The 15,795-nt window shown below is 36.3% G+C and overlaps 2 protein-coding genes across 5 annotated transcripts in view; both read right to left on the bottom strand.

Annotated features, from left to right (window-relative positions):
- kif1b (kinesin family member 1B) overlaps positions 1 to 10,552 on the bottom strand; it is an 83,316-nt gene extending 72,764 nt beyond the window's left edge. The window contains exons 1-2 of one of the 3 annotated variants that reach the window (XM_067371670.1): positions 10,267 to 10,552; positions 6,734 to 6,878 (exon numbers count right to left, since the gene is read on the bottom strand). In XM_067371670.1, coding sequence (XP_067227771.1) covers positions 6,734 to 6,839 — 106 coding nt within the window. In that variant the 5' untranslated portion in view covers positions 6,840 to 6,878; positions 10,267 to 10,552. The remainder of the gene's footprint in view (positions 1 to 6,733; positions 6,879 to 10,266) is intronic. The other 2 variants (XM_067371671.1, XM_067371672.1) reach the window with 2 other exon arrangements.
- An 803-nt stretch (positions 10,553 to 11,355) lies between these two features.
- Positions 11,356 to 15,795, bottom strand: part of ube4b (ubiquitination factor E4B, UFD2 homolog (S. cerevisiae)) — a 31,461-nt gene continuing 27,021 nt past the window's right edge. The window contains exons 26-29 of one of the 2 annotated variants that reach the window (XM_067370877.1): positions 13,501 to 13,692; positions 13,238 to 13,412; positions 12,521 to 12,667; positions 11,356 to 12,383 (exon numbers count right to left, since the gene is read on the bottom strand). In XM_067370877.1, coding sequence (XP_067226978.1) covers positions 12,322 to 12,383; positions 12,521 to 12,667; positions 13,238 to 13,412; positions 13,501 to 13,692 — 576 coding nt within the window. In that variant the 3' untranslated portion in view covers positions 11,356 to 12,321. The remainder of the gene's footprint in view (positions 12,384 to 12,520; positions 12,668 to 13,237; positions 13,413 to 13,500; positions 13,693 to 15,795) is intronic. The other variant, XM_067370878.1, reaches the window with a different exon arrangement.

The following is a 15,795-nucleotide window of genomic DNA, read 5'->3' as shown; positions in this document are numbered from 1 at the left end:
GAATGCTACAACTGCTTAGCATTTCTCATGTTAGCATTTCTCATTCTTTATTGTTATAAAAATACCCAAAGCCGCATGAAAAACACATACAAAACATATAATTGTAATTATTAATATATAATATATATTCATTTGGCTTCATGTTTCACCTGTAGAAACGTTTCTCTCAGTTGTTTATGCAGCACTAAGAACAAGGAAACGGAGAGCTACAGATGGTGAGTGATAAAGGAGACAAACGTAATAAGACATCGGCCAGCAGCTTGATGGCTGGTAAAAGATTGAGGTGTACCGGTGATGGTTTGCAACAGCTGCTTTACATCTAACCTTTTTATTTTTTTTGCAAGCATCACACAGTGTGAGGCATCAAAAAAGGAAGCTAAATGGGAAACAGCTGACAAGAAAGGCAGAAATGAGGCATTACAGAAAAAGCAGAACTGCCAAGTAATAAGAGAGAAAGCCTAAAGCCTCATTCCTGGATGAAACTACTTCATCATTATAAAATCAAACCTTTGATTAGAGTTGTCATGATCATGACATGTTGGGTGACAAAAAGCGAACAGATGTATAAAATATTTTAAATATTAATAAAATACTTTAAAACAATTTGAGTCAACTATATATATTAATAATAATAATAATAATAATAATAAAAGACATTTTTGATGTTTTGCATGTTCTTTATGAATCCAAATTCATTTGGAGCACTCACATAACACACTACTGCACCAGACTGGAAATAAAAGGCATAAAAAAAAATGTAAAAAAAAAAAAAAAAAAACATTTTAATATTCACTTAAAATTCCCTTATTTTCGAAGGCAATATGTGATAGTAATTGAAAGTGCATATAAAAGTCATGGTTATATCAAATCATAATGACTACAAGGGTTGAGAAGGGCAATTATGTAATAATGGCAACAGGCCTACCTTACATCATCACATAGTCCTAGATGAAAGATGATATACTTAGATGACTTACAGAAATAGTACATCCACACATAAATCAAGCTCTCCAACCAAGATCTATACAACCAACACATGCAAAAAAAATTAAAATAGCACCTAGAATGTACAAAAACCTGCATGCAAGGACACCTGTAAAAAAAGCTAGACATCTGAATGCCAGAGAAGACGATCAGTGAATATTTTATGACAATTTCTTAAAATAAAATGGAAATTTCATTAGAATCAGCAAATTTCTCCTTGCTGAGAAATCTATCTCCTAGTTCGAATGACAGGTGTAGCTACATGGTGAGAAGTGGAATTTTGAGTTGACGCCCATGCACCTGCAAGGGTCACTGGGATTAATGCAGGAGGCTGGTGACCTCAGGTACGCTCACGGGATTACATCCGTAATCAGGTCAATCGTTTCTATCTGCACTTAAAGCCAGAGAGCAAGATGACCTTCCAGTGTCAGAACCACGTCAATCTATGAATTCTCATCACCTCTATCAATCAATAAAAGCTCTTCTGTCTCTCAACTCCAGTGTGCAAAGCTTTTACAGACAACTCTTCCCCTCCTGTGTCTGCGCTGGCGGTCCCCAAGGGCCTGCTGTCAGGATGACTCCATCCTTCTCATTAGCAGAGCTGAAACAGTCTAAAATAAGAGGTCAGAGTAGCATTAGCTACAGGGAGACTGTTGATAAGATGATCTATGTGGTTGCTAAAGCATTATGATTTGTTGCTTATTGGTCAAATGATCCCATCCACAAGGCTACGTTCAAGGCTGACCGACATCACGATGAAGAGACACCATCGTGATACCACGCCCCCGCCCTGCTCCGCCCCTTTTATTCCCCTCACGTGAAACCTATTGGAAAGCCCGGATGAGTATTTAGTTGGGAAATAAAATAACCCTAAATAAAATAGCACGTAAGTTTAAAATATTCTGGCTGACCCCCCAGCGTGAGTTTTTCAAGGCGACCATTATTTAGAACGTATCACTTTATTGTTTCCATGGTGACGCATCATTGCCTGTCATGTCACACGCCGCAGCACTGTATGACTGATGATCTGCTTTTATTGCTTTTGTTTTCCTTTTTTATTCAAAATATTCACTAATTTGTTAACTATAACATGAAATATCTGATATTCCGATTGTCAAATGTGAAAGTGGATGTGTTTTGCTGTTTAAACAACTTTATAATGATTGCGTTAGTTGAGCTATACACGTTATGGGTGTCGCCATCTTAGTTTGTGCCGCAGGTTCTATTGGATTCACAACATCTTATATGCATTTAAACATCCGAAACCTAAAATAAACATTATGTGGTTGAAAACTGCATATTTGTGATGAAAAGTGCTGCGAATTTGGCATTTGATCACGTTGATGCATTGCACTGAACGTTCTAATCACACCGGTGTGATCGTACGCGTCAAAGGGATAAATAAAGTAATAAAGTAAAATAATGAATAATAATTATATAATAACGAAAAATTAAAATACCCGTCCATCACGATGTTTTACTGTAAACATCGTCAACTGCCAATTTAAGGGACATCGCCCAACCCTAATTCACACAGCAACTTACAGTAGCATCTTGAATCACTGAGTGTGCAATGGGAGTCAAGTCTGTATTCTCTTACCAGTAACCATAGCACCAGTGAATTAAGTAATATCAAAGATAGCAACGTCCATAAAAGTGCAAAAAGCCTTATCACTTTTGACACAACAAGATTCCAATCGAGCCACCAGTTCATCCATCAAATCTTCATGAACTGACAGTAGTTTTTATATCCGAGTGGAGAGCGGAGATATAAATTGACATATTTCATGTCATTATCATCTTCTCCTGCCCCAGAGTGCTCAAAATGAAAAACTGACAAAAATGCCTATCCCTATTGGGAACCAAACAACATTCAAAGCCCATTGACTTCCATTTTATGGACAAACACTGAGCCATTTCTCAAAATATCATTTATGTTCCACAGAAGAAAAAAAAAATGATAAAGGTTTGGAATGAGTAAATGACAGAATTTTCATTTTTGGGTGAACTAGGCCTTTAAATGGAGCTGTCTAGCATCAGAGAGGTTTTAAATTCTCCCCACTCAATAATCTTCTCTGATATTTGTTCACGACGCCACTGCTGAAGATGAAAAGAGAGATGAGTTTTCATTCCCTCAACAGTTTTCCCTTCACAAAGGAAAAGGTTACAATAACAACAGATTCAGTGCATTGTGGATGAGGCAAGAGGCAAAGACTCTGCAAGAGCTCTCAAGAGAGATGTGCGAGAGAAAGGTTTTACAGGTTTAATCTCCAATGCTTAATATCTCTTCTTTCATATAAAACACAAACACACATGAATGACGATATTCAACTTCCAAACACCATATTTATACTCCACTCAAACAAACACCCACATTTTCCTCAAGAAACAGACATTTTGCAGCAGATACAGTAATAATGAGAAGATTAATTGTTTAATTGCAAAAACACCAGGATGTGTATTAAGAAAGTAAATATAGTCAAAGCAAAAAGGGAAAAAAAAGTCTGAAAGAGTTTATACATATAGTCAAAGACCCTTGTCTCTTTCAGATTTACTTTATTTATAACCGCTTCAATCTGAATGGAGAGTGCATCTTCATAAGAACAAACCATAGCGCAAGAAAAACAAACACTCCAGACAAACATTCATCTTAAACATGCAGTCTAAGCAGTGGACATCACCTTGATACCACATCCCAGAGTAAACGAAACACTTGAGAGCAAACATTAAGGTCTTTCAGCTTTTTGCTGTGTGTATTTGTCATGAGCATCCCTGACGGCTCAGCACTGTAATAAGACAACATTCCCAGCATACCATCTACAGTAGTGTCCTAATGAAGGGGGTGGGCCGAATGCCAACCTCACGCTCAGGTTTCAGTATGCAGTCTGCGCATGTATGCTAAAGTGCTTTGTGACTGCAGTCTCTGAGCTCTACTTCCTGTGAAACTCTGGCTTTTTCTCAGGTGACCTTGTATGCCCTAGAGACCCCTTTGTTTACCATGGGGTTAAGGCCAGCTATCGGTCAATAATGACTCTGTAAATGAAGAAAAAGTTTGGTATGACAAAAGCGTCTCTCACAGAGTCCAATGAATCTTCCTTCATGAGATCTGAAGCTTCATGAAGTTAAAACTAGGGCTGGGTGAAATACTGATTTTCCAAATAATCACAATTTTATTTTGAACAATTTTAAATGAGTCTTCAAAACCCAAGAGCCAGTGTTTACAGCATCTTGGTGACCAAATGACTCTTATGAACCAGTTCATTTTAATGAATAAAAAAATAAAAATAAAAAAAAACAATATAATATAACAAATAAATTATCTGGTTTATTTACTACTGACTGTAATTATTACTGAAATAGACTAATCAAATCAAAATCAGAACCAAAAGCTTGTGAATGGAATTAAATCAGGAAATGTCAATTTACATCTTTCCTTATATTTAAAAATCATTGCTGGGTAATTTATCAATAAACTGTAGGGATGGGCGATATGGCCTAAATATGGCCTATCACAATAATTTCAGGTATTTTTTGCGATAACGATACCAATGACGATGATATATATATTACAATTACAAGTTTAAAATGTAAACACAGATTCTGTATTTATTTATACTCTCGTGGTGCAAACAGTGGCAAAAATATTGCAAACAGCAAAAGTAACAATCACCAACCATGTCTTCAATAAAAAGTTGTGTTTCAAAACTACAACAGAGCACAACTGCAAATAAATCCTGATAAAGTAACAAACATGTTAAAGTAACCAAATAAAGTAAAGAAGTTCAGTGTGAAAGTCAATAACACACTCTTAGAATGTAAATATAATACGTATGTGGAACATGCTACCTGAACCATGCTACCATGCTACATGAACAAATTGTAAAAAATAGCGCCAACACTGTATCAAAAAGTAACAATCCCCACTATGTCTTCAGATAGCTTACAAAATACAGCTGTGATGCAGCTCTGTGTACGCGCGTCGGATGAGTACACCCAAATCTCCTCACAGCGCACGCAAGTTCTCTTTTGCGTCTTACGGTTCAATGTTTAAATTGGCAAGGTTTAAATGAGTTTAGTTTAAAGGTGCCGTAGAACGTCTTTTTAAAAGATGTAATATAAGTCTATGGTGTCCCCTGAATGTGTCTGTGAAGTTTCAGCTCAAAATATTCCATAGATTTTTTTTTTAATTAATTTTTTTAACTGCCTATTTTGGGGCATCATTAAATATGAGCCGATTTAGGCTGCGGCCCCTTTAAATGCTCACGCTCCCCGCCCACGGAGCCCGCGCTTGCCTTTAACAGCATAAACAAAGTTCACACAGCTATTATAACCCTCAAAATTGTTCTTTACAAAGTGTTCGTCATGCAACGTGTCTAATCGCGTACGTATGGTATTTATTTGGATGTTTACATTTTATTCTGAATGAGTTTGATAGTGCTCCGTGGCTAAAGCTAACATTACACACTGTTAGAGAGATTTATAAAGAATGAAGTTGTGTTTATGAATTATACAGACTGCAAGTGTTTAAAAAAAAGGAAATAACGACAGTCCATGAATACAGTAAGAAACGATGGTAAATTTAACCACATTTAACAGTACATTAGCAACATGCTAATGAAACATTTAGAAAGGCAATTTACAAATATCACTAAAAATATCATGTAATCATGGATCATGTCAGTTATTATTGCTCCATCTGCCATTTTTCGCTGTTGTCCTTGCTTGCTTACCTAGTCTGATGATTCAGCTGTTCACATGCAGACATCCTGCCCTTGTCTAATGCTTGAACATGGGCTGGCATATGCAAATATTGGGGTTGTTATGTTGAGATTCGCCTGTTCTTCGGAGGTCTTTTAAACAAATGAGATTTATATAAGAAGGAGGAAACAACGGTGTTTGAGGCTTACTGTATGTCATTTCCATGTACTGAACTCTTGTTATTTAACTGTGCCAAGATAAATTCAATTTTTAATTCTAGGGCACCTTTAAGAATTAGCACACCACCATTTCTGTGGTCAATCAGCTAATGTTACCTTGTTCAAAACAGCTCAATGAATCACATCTAAGTGAGCACAATGACTCACCACTTCCAAACGTTAACAACCCATATGCCACCCAAAAAACATCTGATACAGTATGCCGAGTCACATTCACAATGCACATGGACTGATTTTTTCACATTTATCTCCTACAAATGAGTCAAATGGTATCATCATGATGGTATGGAAGTTCAAGAATCTGACTGAAACATCAAAGGATCCATGATTTCTTAATGCGTGGTCACACGTTCTACTTCATTAGGCTGTAATAACGATAACACCCAAAACACGGGCGATAACAATCAACTCATTTCCTTTGAATCCTTTCATTGGCTCTCTCTTCCGCTACCACTAAACTAATGCAAAACTGATGAACAAGAGAACCCAGCCACACAGCACCTCGACACACTAAAGTCCCTTAGGCAGAAATTCTTTGAGTCTTCTCATTGTTTTCAAAGGAAGGGGATTTCACACAGAGAGACTTTTCTTTTCTTCTAGTTTCAAACAGAATATAATATCCACTTCTATTCTTTCTTTTCGGTCACTCGGGTTGCAGATTTCCAATAAAAACCTGAACGCTATCTCACTCTGAATATCTCATACCCTAAAGCCAAAAGCTAGAGCCACCTAGTCTGGAGGCATGTGACTGAATACGAGAAGCTTACAATTCAAACAATGTATGAGAGCCATAGAGACAAGTATATACTTACTGGTGGAGTTCCCTTGCATCTGTATAATACATTTTGATTCTTTGCCGGTCTCCCTCGAGTTGAAGGGACGCACTCTGACAGCCACTTTCACTGAGGCGCCAGACATGGTTGAAGCTGTTGTGATTCAATCCCACAAAATGTTCTCCTGCAAAAAGAAACAGAATGTTGTTGGGTTTTTTTTTCCATTGCCACAGCTATTAGGCTAAAGGTACAAGAACACATTTCACAGACGTTATCCAGAATTATCTCATCAGGGTAAACAAGACTTCTAAATAGATCAGAAGGCACCATAACATTACTTATGCAATGATGCTAGAGGTTATGAGGCATTTGAGAAGATTCTCTTAAATTACTGGATGCTAAAAACAAACATAAAAGAAAGATGATTAAGGGCTCCCACAGATTTTGATCATTTTCCATGACTTTTTAATTAGCTTCTACATATAGTATAGTATAAATGTCAATGACTTTAACTATATAAAGCCTACTATTTGATACATTCATTTCTAAGGCCTCTAAATATCAACATGATCAAGATTTGGCTGAAAAGCCTGTTGTACACAATGTTCTACATGCCTTCTGCTGTCTGATTGATAGCTCATATGCTTTTAGTAGAAGGCATTTTAGTATACTTCCAAAAATGTCCACATTTAGGCTGTGATACACATATTTTGAGTTTTATGTTTTATAAAGTAAACTTAAACATAACTTTTATATTATTAATATTTGAATATGTACTGGCTTTTAAGGAACATTTATTTGCACTTGCAAATTATACCGCAATCATGATTATTGCGTTAGATTATGTTTTGCCCCACACAATTAAAACTACAGATCTTTTACTAAGACAAATATTTGGGAAATATAGAGTGAGGACTGATACCTTTATGCATGTAGTCTGCTATACTTTTGTAAAAATCTCAATATCAAAATTTCATCTCATTTTTTGCCCATATAATAAATAACAATATCTGCACCAAACTGCGTATTTTTGCTCAGTTTGGGCCTCTAAATAAAACTGTGGTGTTTTTTTCTTCAAGTGTGAGCTCGATATTCTCACTATATCATACTATATGGGCCATAAAAGCATGATGTATCAAATATGTTACAAAACAGAAAACATATGCAAATTGTTTTTTAGATTTTCTTTTATATTTTGTCTAAAAGGTTCAAAAAACTGTTCCATTTAAAAAAAAAAAAAAATGTTTGATTATTATTTCATATATCAGGCTTTATGGGGTAAAACGTGAAATTAAAGGTGATACATCTTCTCGTCGACTGAAAATCCAAAGACTGTTAGTGAGTTTTTTAAATGAGCGCATGCGTAAGAACAACCCCCCTCCTTCACAGCTCATTTTGAGGGAACGCCTCCCAAAACTCGTGCACGAGTATTGGAACACGAGTGTTTACCACCGGCATTCGCTGTGTCGTGTTAGTGGATTCATTATGTCGGACTCACCGCAGGTAACTCATAATCTGCAGTTGTTACTCCTGTCTCCTGACAAATACACTGCATGCGGCGCCCGAGTGTGGAAAGTTACTGGAGCGCGCAGCCGCGCACGTCTCTCACAAGGAACGTCATGGCAGTGATTGACAAGCCAGAGGGCCAATCATTTACGCGATGATCGCGTAAATGATTGGCTGATGTTTTTAAGGCCCTACCTCGTGCACAGATGATGTATAATATTATTACTTTCAGTGCACCTAATAAATAGTCTTTTATCAGTTAGTAAAGACAGTTTCAAGTAATACTGCAAAAATGTATAAAACAAAACATCCTATTTAGCACCTTTAACTTTGTAAAATCTAATATTTTTTAGTTTTCAATGTCTATGGGAATGCTTATGATCCTGTGATGTGATTATTATCCATGCAGTTACGACCTAATATTAGCAAAATGACATAGAATATCCATAGTTTACATAAAAATAATTCTCAAAGTAACTAGTAAAAGTAAAAAAAAAATTCCAATGATGAAAAAGGACCAAGATATACACTCCCTTTCCTTACGTAAATTTTAACCCAAAATCTTAATACTGAATACATAAATGTTCATGGACCTGCCTGTTATGTGTCAACAACCCATTTACCATATTAAATGACCGGTGGTTCAAGGCAATGCCATAATATGCAGATAAATAAATATCCAGCACACACACAGATGTAGCAGATTATCAGGAATATTAGATGGTTCCTTCACGGACTCATAAACATGGCGGCCGCTCGCCTGCAGCAGCAGCAGGGCAGGGCCTGTTCGCACGCTCACTGCACAAGTAAACACATCTGACTAACTGACACCAGACCGTCATGACATATCAAAACACATGCACCGACAAATAACAACGCCAGTCTAGCTCCTGTACAAATCCATGTATCACTTATGGGCGTGACATTTGTTATTTAGTATTGGTTTTATCGACCGACGGTGCATTACAACGAATCTGACAATGCAGCAGTTATTTTTGAAGTTCAAATCTCTTGAGTGTGACTGAAAAAATGAACTGTGCGCTGTTCAAGCACATGACACCAAAAAGAGGATGTTTTCATCCTTGCCCTTGTAGTCATTCATTGAATTAAAGGCATACGCCCATGAAAATCAATCTGCCGGAGAAAACACAAGTATGTCTACATCAGGGACGAATACTAAGAAAAATTATTTCTCTTTCTATCCACTATTCAAGAAACGTATGGTACTAAAACAGCGCAACAACATCAACAATATTGCTCAAGGATACGCCGACTTCACAGTTTAATAACGGAGGCAAGATATTGATAGACTAGCAACAACATATCCGGCGTTGCCATAGCTGCACTTCGTCATAACGACAGATATAAATCTGATCAAACCGTTTCATTATTCCTAAAAAGCACTAACTCAAGTTTTATATTATAACCTTATTGCCTTCTTTAAAGGATCGCACGTTATGATGTCCTATTTGAGAACAAATCGTTCTTTGAGTCGGATCCTTGCTGGGAACCGGTTCCCCAGCCGGTATGAACGACCGTCACGAATACAATCGGTTCGAGGGGTTCTGGATTCACGGACCGATTTATACAAAAGAGAATCGTTTTCTTTTTTACGTTACCTAATCCGCGATGAGCCGAGAAACGACTAGTGAGGTGACAGTACGAGCATTTGGAGAGAAACAAGGATACGGATCACTGAGTCAGTTATGAGTTGGTATTGTTCGAAAGAACCGATTCGTGGAAATGTGCCGAACTTCCCATCACTAATTCTTTCTATGAACTCTGTGACTTTCTTTTCATAGCCCTCAAATGGGTTATTCATTTTGAACATTTGTTTTCATGTATATATATATATATATATATATATATATATATATATATATATATATATATAATAATATTAAGTGTATAATACCACTATTAAGTTGTGCTAAAGTAGTCAGCTGCAAAAAAGCAAAACATTTCAGTAAACATTCATTCGCATTCCGAAACGCGACTCGGGCAATGTATACTCAAACTCAAATGTTTAAGTATTTCAATCATATTAGAGAAAATACGACACTTACCGCTATATATCCACACGCAGAGACGACTAGAACACCATAGAAATCCTGCACGGTGCCAATTCTCCAATGACGTCTACAACCAGCAGCAAAAATCAAAAAAGACTGACGGTTAAGTTCTTAATAGTTCCTTTTTTGTTATATACACCCATTATAGCTGCGTTTCATTCTCCAGCGCCGCGCAAGATGCTTGCGATTCTGATATTTTATTCGGCTGATGCTGGTGTCGTTGGACCGTTCCTCTAGCAGGCTTAGGATATGGATGAATGCCTTGATTTACTGAAATGATTACGTCAACTGCCCTGTCAGCATCGTGAATGACAAACCGTCTGGCCAATAAGAACTGAATATTGTGTGAGCAATGAGTCACGTAGCCAATGAGAACGCTGGAAAAACTAAGGTGGGCTGGGCAGCTGTGACGCAATACTGCAGGGTCGCTTACGATCCGCTGTGGCGTGGCATCACACTACACAAAAGTGAAGGGCGCCGCCTAGCAAAAACATGGATAAAACAGGGATAGCTACACCTTAGAAATTAATTAAAAGAATCGTTTAGAATCCTAAATTGATCATTTTTTATTATGTGATCGTACCAACGTTCTTTCGAAATTTAATTACACCCATTATGTTCTAAAATAGTCACGAGACTTGAATCCTCTCAAAACAATACATAAAGGTAATTCACTACGAGCAATTAATCAAAACAGACGCCGTTTCATCATATACCACACTTAAAATGTTTTCTACCACTGATTCAATTTTATTTTATAATGTGGCCAGCTTAAATTGTGCCGAGGGTTATTTCGAACTAAAACTAAAACCATAAAAACACACTTTGCTTCTTGAAATAAACGTTAAATTAAGTCAAATTTAAAAAACTTTCAGTTAGTTTTCTTTATTTCAAGTAACAATTTTTTATCAGCATTTCTCAACTAAAATAAAAATAAAATTACTCAAACTTTAACATTTAAGGGAAAATATAATAGTAACTCAATTATACAAAATAAACAGCCTGTTATAAATGATATTATTTAATAACTTAATTGCCAATGTTTTGCAAAACATGCTGATGAATTTAATAGGACGAGTGAAATAACGTGCAACAGTTATCATTGTGTGTGCATTACCATTTATTACAGTTCAAAAGAATTTTGTAGCAAAGGAAGCAAATTCCTGTACAGATAAACCCTTTTAAGTCACTGGAAAAACTCTTAATTTATGGTGAAATCCAACAACCGGGGTTAACATTAATAACAAGAGTTGATGACCCTTTGTGATCCGAAACAAATGTTGGTGAACAGAACAAAAAAAACATGACATACTGGCATTTTTATGATGATCATGCTACAACACAGCTTCACATTCTCTTACTTGATCCTGGGCTTGAGCTCTGATCAGCTTTTAGTCATATTGTTGTACACATGAGATTTCTGTGCAAACCAACACATTTCTAATACAGTTAGTCACCATCTGATGCTCCACTGGTATGTTTCCATCAATTTACACCAACATCTATTGTATTTTCTACAAGACAGTCTAGAGCTTGTTAATTTATTTAAAATACGCTGTACTTTTCCAACCATATAAAATAAACAGCAAGTTTGGGACTGAACTGTAAACTGTATGTCTACAGCCAATGTTTCTTGAGTGTAAAAATGGAAATACTGGTGTTACTTGACAACATTCTTCCAAATAACTCACAAACATGAAACCTTAATGTTTATTGTCAGAATCATTCAAATGCATCTGTGAAGCCAATGAAAACAAAATAAGAATTTCTTTATATATCCAGTTTAGTTAATTTTGGAGTGTGAGACTGTGTGCCCTTTCAGCTTGGTATGTATGCAGACATACAAAATCAAAATCAAAATGTTTCAAAAGTCTAAACTTTATTATGTTTCAATTGAGAACCATCAGACAGTGGCTCGATAAAGAGGATAAAGGGAGGCAAAAACAATTTGGGTACTGTCGTCTTTTTTTTTTTTTCTTTCTCTTCAGTTTAATTCCAGCGTGATAAAAACATTTATACTGAGGGGCAAGCGTGGCTCACTGAGAAAACTCAAAAGCGACCAGTATGCTTCTCTCTCATCCAGGCCTGGATACGCTCCTTCAGCTCTGGGACTGTGGAGAGAGGGAAAAAAAAAATATACAGAGTCAGCATTATACAGTCTAACAATTAAAAAAAAGACAAGCCACAGAGTGCATTTGGCAGCAGGACTGAAAGAGGCAATCTTTGAAAAGCTGTGTGTGATTGGTACCTGGTTCCAGCATGCTCTCTGTGAGAGGCTGTCTGTTGAAGGGATCGGTGGGAGAGTTCAGGAGGTGTCGCAGAATGATGGATCGGTCCATGATGTTGCCAGATGGAAGTTGCACGGGATCAGTCATAAGAGTGTCCATCAGCGGATCTGTTCAGGTAGGACCTCACTGTTATTTACGAACTCCAATCGACTAGTAAATTTGTTGCTACACTACCGTTCAAACATTACGGGTCTGTAAGATTTTTTTTTTTTTTGGAAGAAATTAATACTTTTACTCAGCAAGGATTCATTGCAATTGATCAAGATTGACAGTAAATACATTTATAATGTCAATTTCAAATAAATGCTGTTCTTTTGAACCGTAAAAGAAAAATGTATCATGGTTTCCACAAAAATAATAAGCAGCACAAACATTTTTTAACATTGATGATAAGAAGAAACATTTTTGTAAATCAAATCAGCATATTAGAATGATTTCTGAAGGATCATGTGACACTGAAGTCTGGAGAAATGATTCTGAAAATTCAGCTTTGCTATCACAGGAATAAATTACATTTTAAAACACTAAAATAGTTATCATAATATTACTGTTTTACTGTATTTTGATCAAATAAACGCAGTCTTGGTGACTTTCAAAAACATTTACAACTGACCCCAATCTTTTGATTTTGAACAGTAGTGTAAGATTCAAAATATGACGTAGCTAAAGACCCTCACCTTTAAACTCATCCGGGGCGTCGCTGTAATCCATCTCAGACTGAGAATTGCGAGCTACTATCTCCTCCACCTTCTCCAACAGAAGTTTGAATTTCTCAATAGCAATGGTGGATTTTATGCCCGCCTTTCTCATTTTGGAAATGACCTCCTCAAAGAGCTCCCTGCTGTATGACCGCTGAAAATGAGCAAAAAAATAAATAAATAGAGTTGTCCACTATTTGTCTTGCAAAACAGTTAAAAGACCTTGGTGAGCAAAAACAGACCTGGTCATCTGCAATAGCTTTAGCAAATCGGGCACAGTCCAGCTGCAGGTAGATATCAGTGAGCTGATCCAGGAGCTTCTTTGGCTCAAAACCGTATTTTTCTGGGTTTTCCACCTTCAAGTCTCGACATTTAGGCCCACATAGCTGCTGTAGGTTGTAATTCAACATGGCAGCCAGACGAGGACCCAGTTCCTGTTCGATACAACATAATACACATCAGTCATCCCAACAAGAAATGGTTTTCATTTTTGTGCATTGTAAACAGAACCTATAAAATGCAGTTTTTATTTATTAGTGTCATTAGAAGTGCCCTTTTTCACAGCTCCTGAATAAACTCAATGTTCTGAACCTAGCAGCAGCTCAATTTCCCCTGAAGACTATAAATACCTGCAGAGAGCAGAGCGCAGGAGATTCGTTTACAGGCAAGCAGCAGATTACAATCCTCATGCTTTTTCCTAATAACCAAACCTAAACCTACTTAAACACTTTTTAGGAGCTTCCTAATGCAAATCTGTTTGTTGTCTGCTAAAATGTTCCTCAAGGCATGTTTCTACAACTGTTCTGCTTAGATGTGTTTATTAATCTGTTCCTACTCATATGATAAGCAGTTTTCTTCCATTCAAAAGTTTGGGGTCAGTAAGATTTTTCTTTTTCTAAAAGAAATCGGTCACATTTTAGATTAGGGTGCAATTCTCACTATTAACTAACTACTAACTACGACTTCTGAATCAATTAACTCCTAATTACTGCTTTTTAAGAGTAAGTTAGGTAGTTGTTAAGTTAAGGTATTGGGTAGGATTATGGGATGTAGAATATGGTCATGCAGAATAAAGTATTAATATGTGCTTTATAAGTACTAATAAACAGCCAATATCCTAGTAATATGCATGCTAATAAGCAACTTAATAATTGTGAGAATTGGAGAAGTGTTACCAATAAATACTTTTATTCAGCAAGGACACATTGAATTGATCAAAAGTGACATTAAAGACATTTAAAATGTTACAAAGATTTCAGATTTCAAATAACTGTTCTTTTGTACTTTCTATAAATCAAAAATGTATCACAGTTTCCACAAAAATATAAAGCAGCACAACTGTTTTCCACACTGATAAGAAACCTTGGTACAATAAAGGTCTCATTTGTTAACATTAGTTAATGTATTCACTAACAATGAGCAGTACATTTGTTACAGTATTTATTAATCTTTGTTAATGTTACTTTAAATAAAAATCTAGCTGTTCATTGTTTGTTCATGTTAGTTCACAGGGCATTAACTAATGTTAACAAATACAACATTTGATAGTAAATGTTGAAATTAACATTAACTGAGATTAATAAATGCTGTAGACGTATTGTTCATTCTTAGTTTATGTTAACTAATGTAGTAACTAATATTAACTAATGAAACCTTATTGTACTGAAATCTTTAATGAGCACTGAATGGGCATACTAGAATGATTTCTGAAGGATCATGTGACACTGAAGACTGGAGTAATGATGCTGAAAATTCAGCTTTGACATCACAGGAATAAATTTCATTCTAAAATGTAACAAAATAAAAAAAGATAATACACTATTAATCAAATATTATATTATGTATATTTATTTGATTAATATTATTAATCAAAAAAATATAAAAATTGATCAAATAAAAAAAAAAAAAAATCTTACTGACCCCAAACTTTTGAAAGTTAGGGTGCGTTCACACTTGTAGTTCGGTTCATTTGGTTCATTTGGTCCGGACCAAAGAAGAGGAAAAAAACATTTAGTCCTGGCCCAATTAGCATTCACATTGGCAATTTTATCACCGAACCAAAAGATACCGAACCTTAAGGCATAGGGATACATTCACAACGTGATTGGTCGGATTTTATGACGTATTGCCCATTTTGAGACGGAAACAACCGAACATCCAAAACAATGCTGTTTTCTGAGGTAAATGCGCTCGTTGTGTGTGTAGCGGTGTGTAGCCTGCATGTGATGGTATTTTGGCCAGCTGGGAACTCGTGAAGAGCTTATAAAATGTGTAAAGTAGTCAAAACACCGGCGGGAATCCATCAGGAGAGTTCGTTTGGAAGCAGACCGAGACTCATCTTTTCAGCGGTCTCGGTCCACTTGTTTGGTGCACACCAGGGTTCGGATGGCAGCATTCACATATATGTTCAAATGAACCGCACTAACTGAGCAACCGCACCAGGGTTTTAATCGAACCAAACATGACAAGTGTGAACACACCCTAAGTGTATATGCCATAGTAATCTCACAGAGTGTGTTTTTACAGCGCACAGGAGT

This window comes from Chanodichthys erythropterus, chromosome 20, assembly GCF_024489055.1.
Source record: "Chanodichthys erythropterus isolate Z2021 chromosome 20, ASM2448905v1, whole genome shotgun sequence".
Taxonomy (NCBI): Eukaryota; Metazoa; Chordata; class Actinopteri; order Cypriniformes; family Xenocyprididae; genus Chanodichthys; species Chanodichthys erythropterus.
Note: the sequence above shows the minus strand (reverse complement) of the source record. Positions and strands in the feature narration are given on the sequence as shown.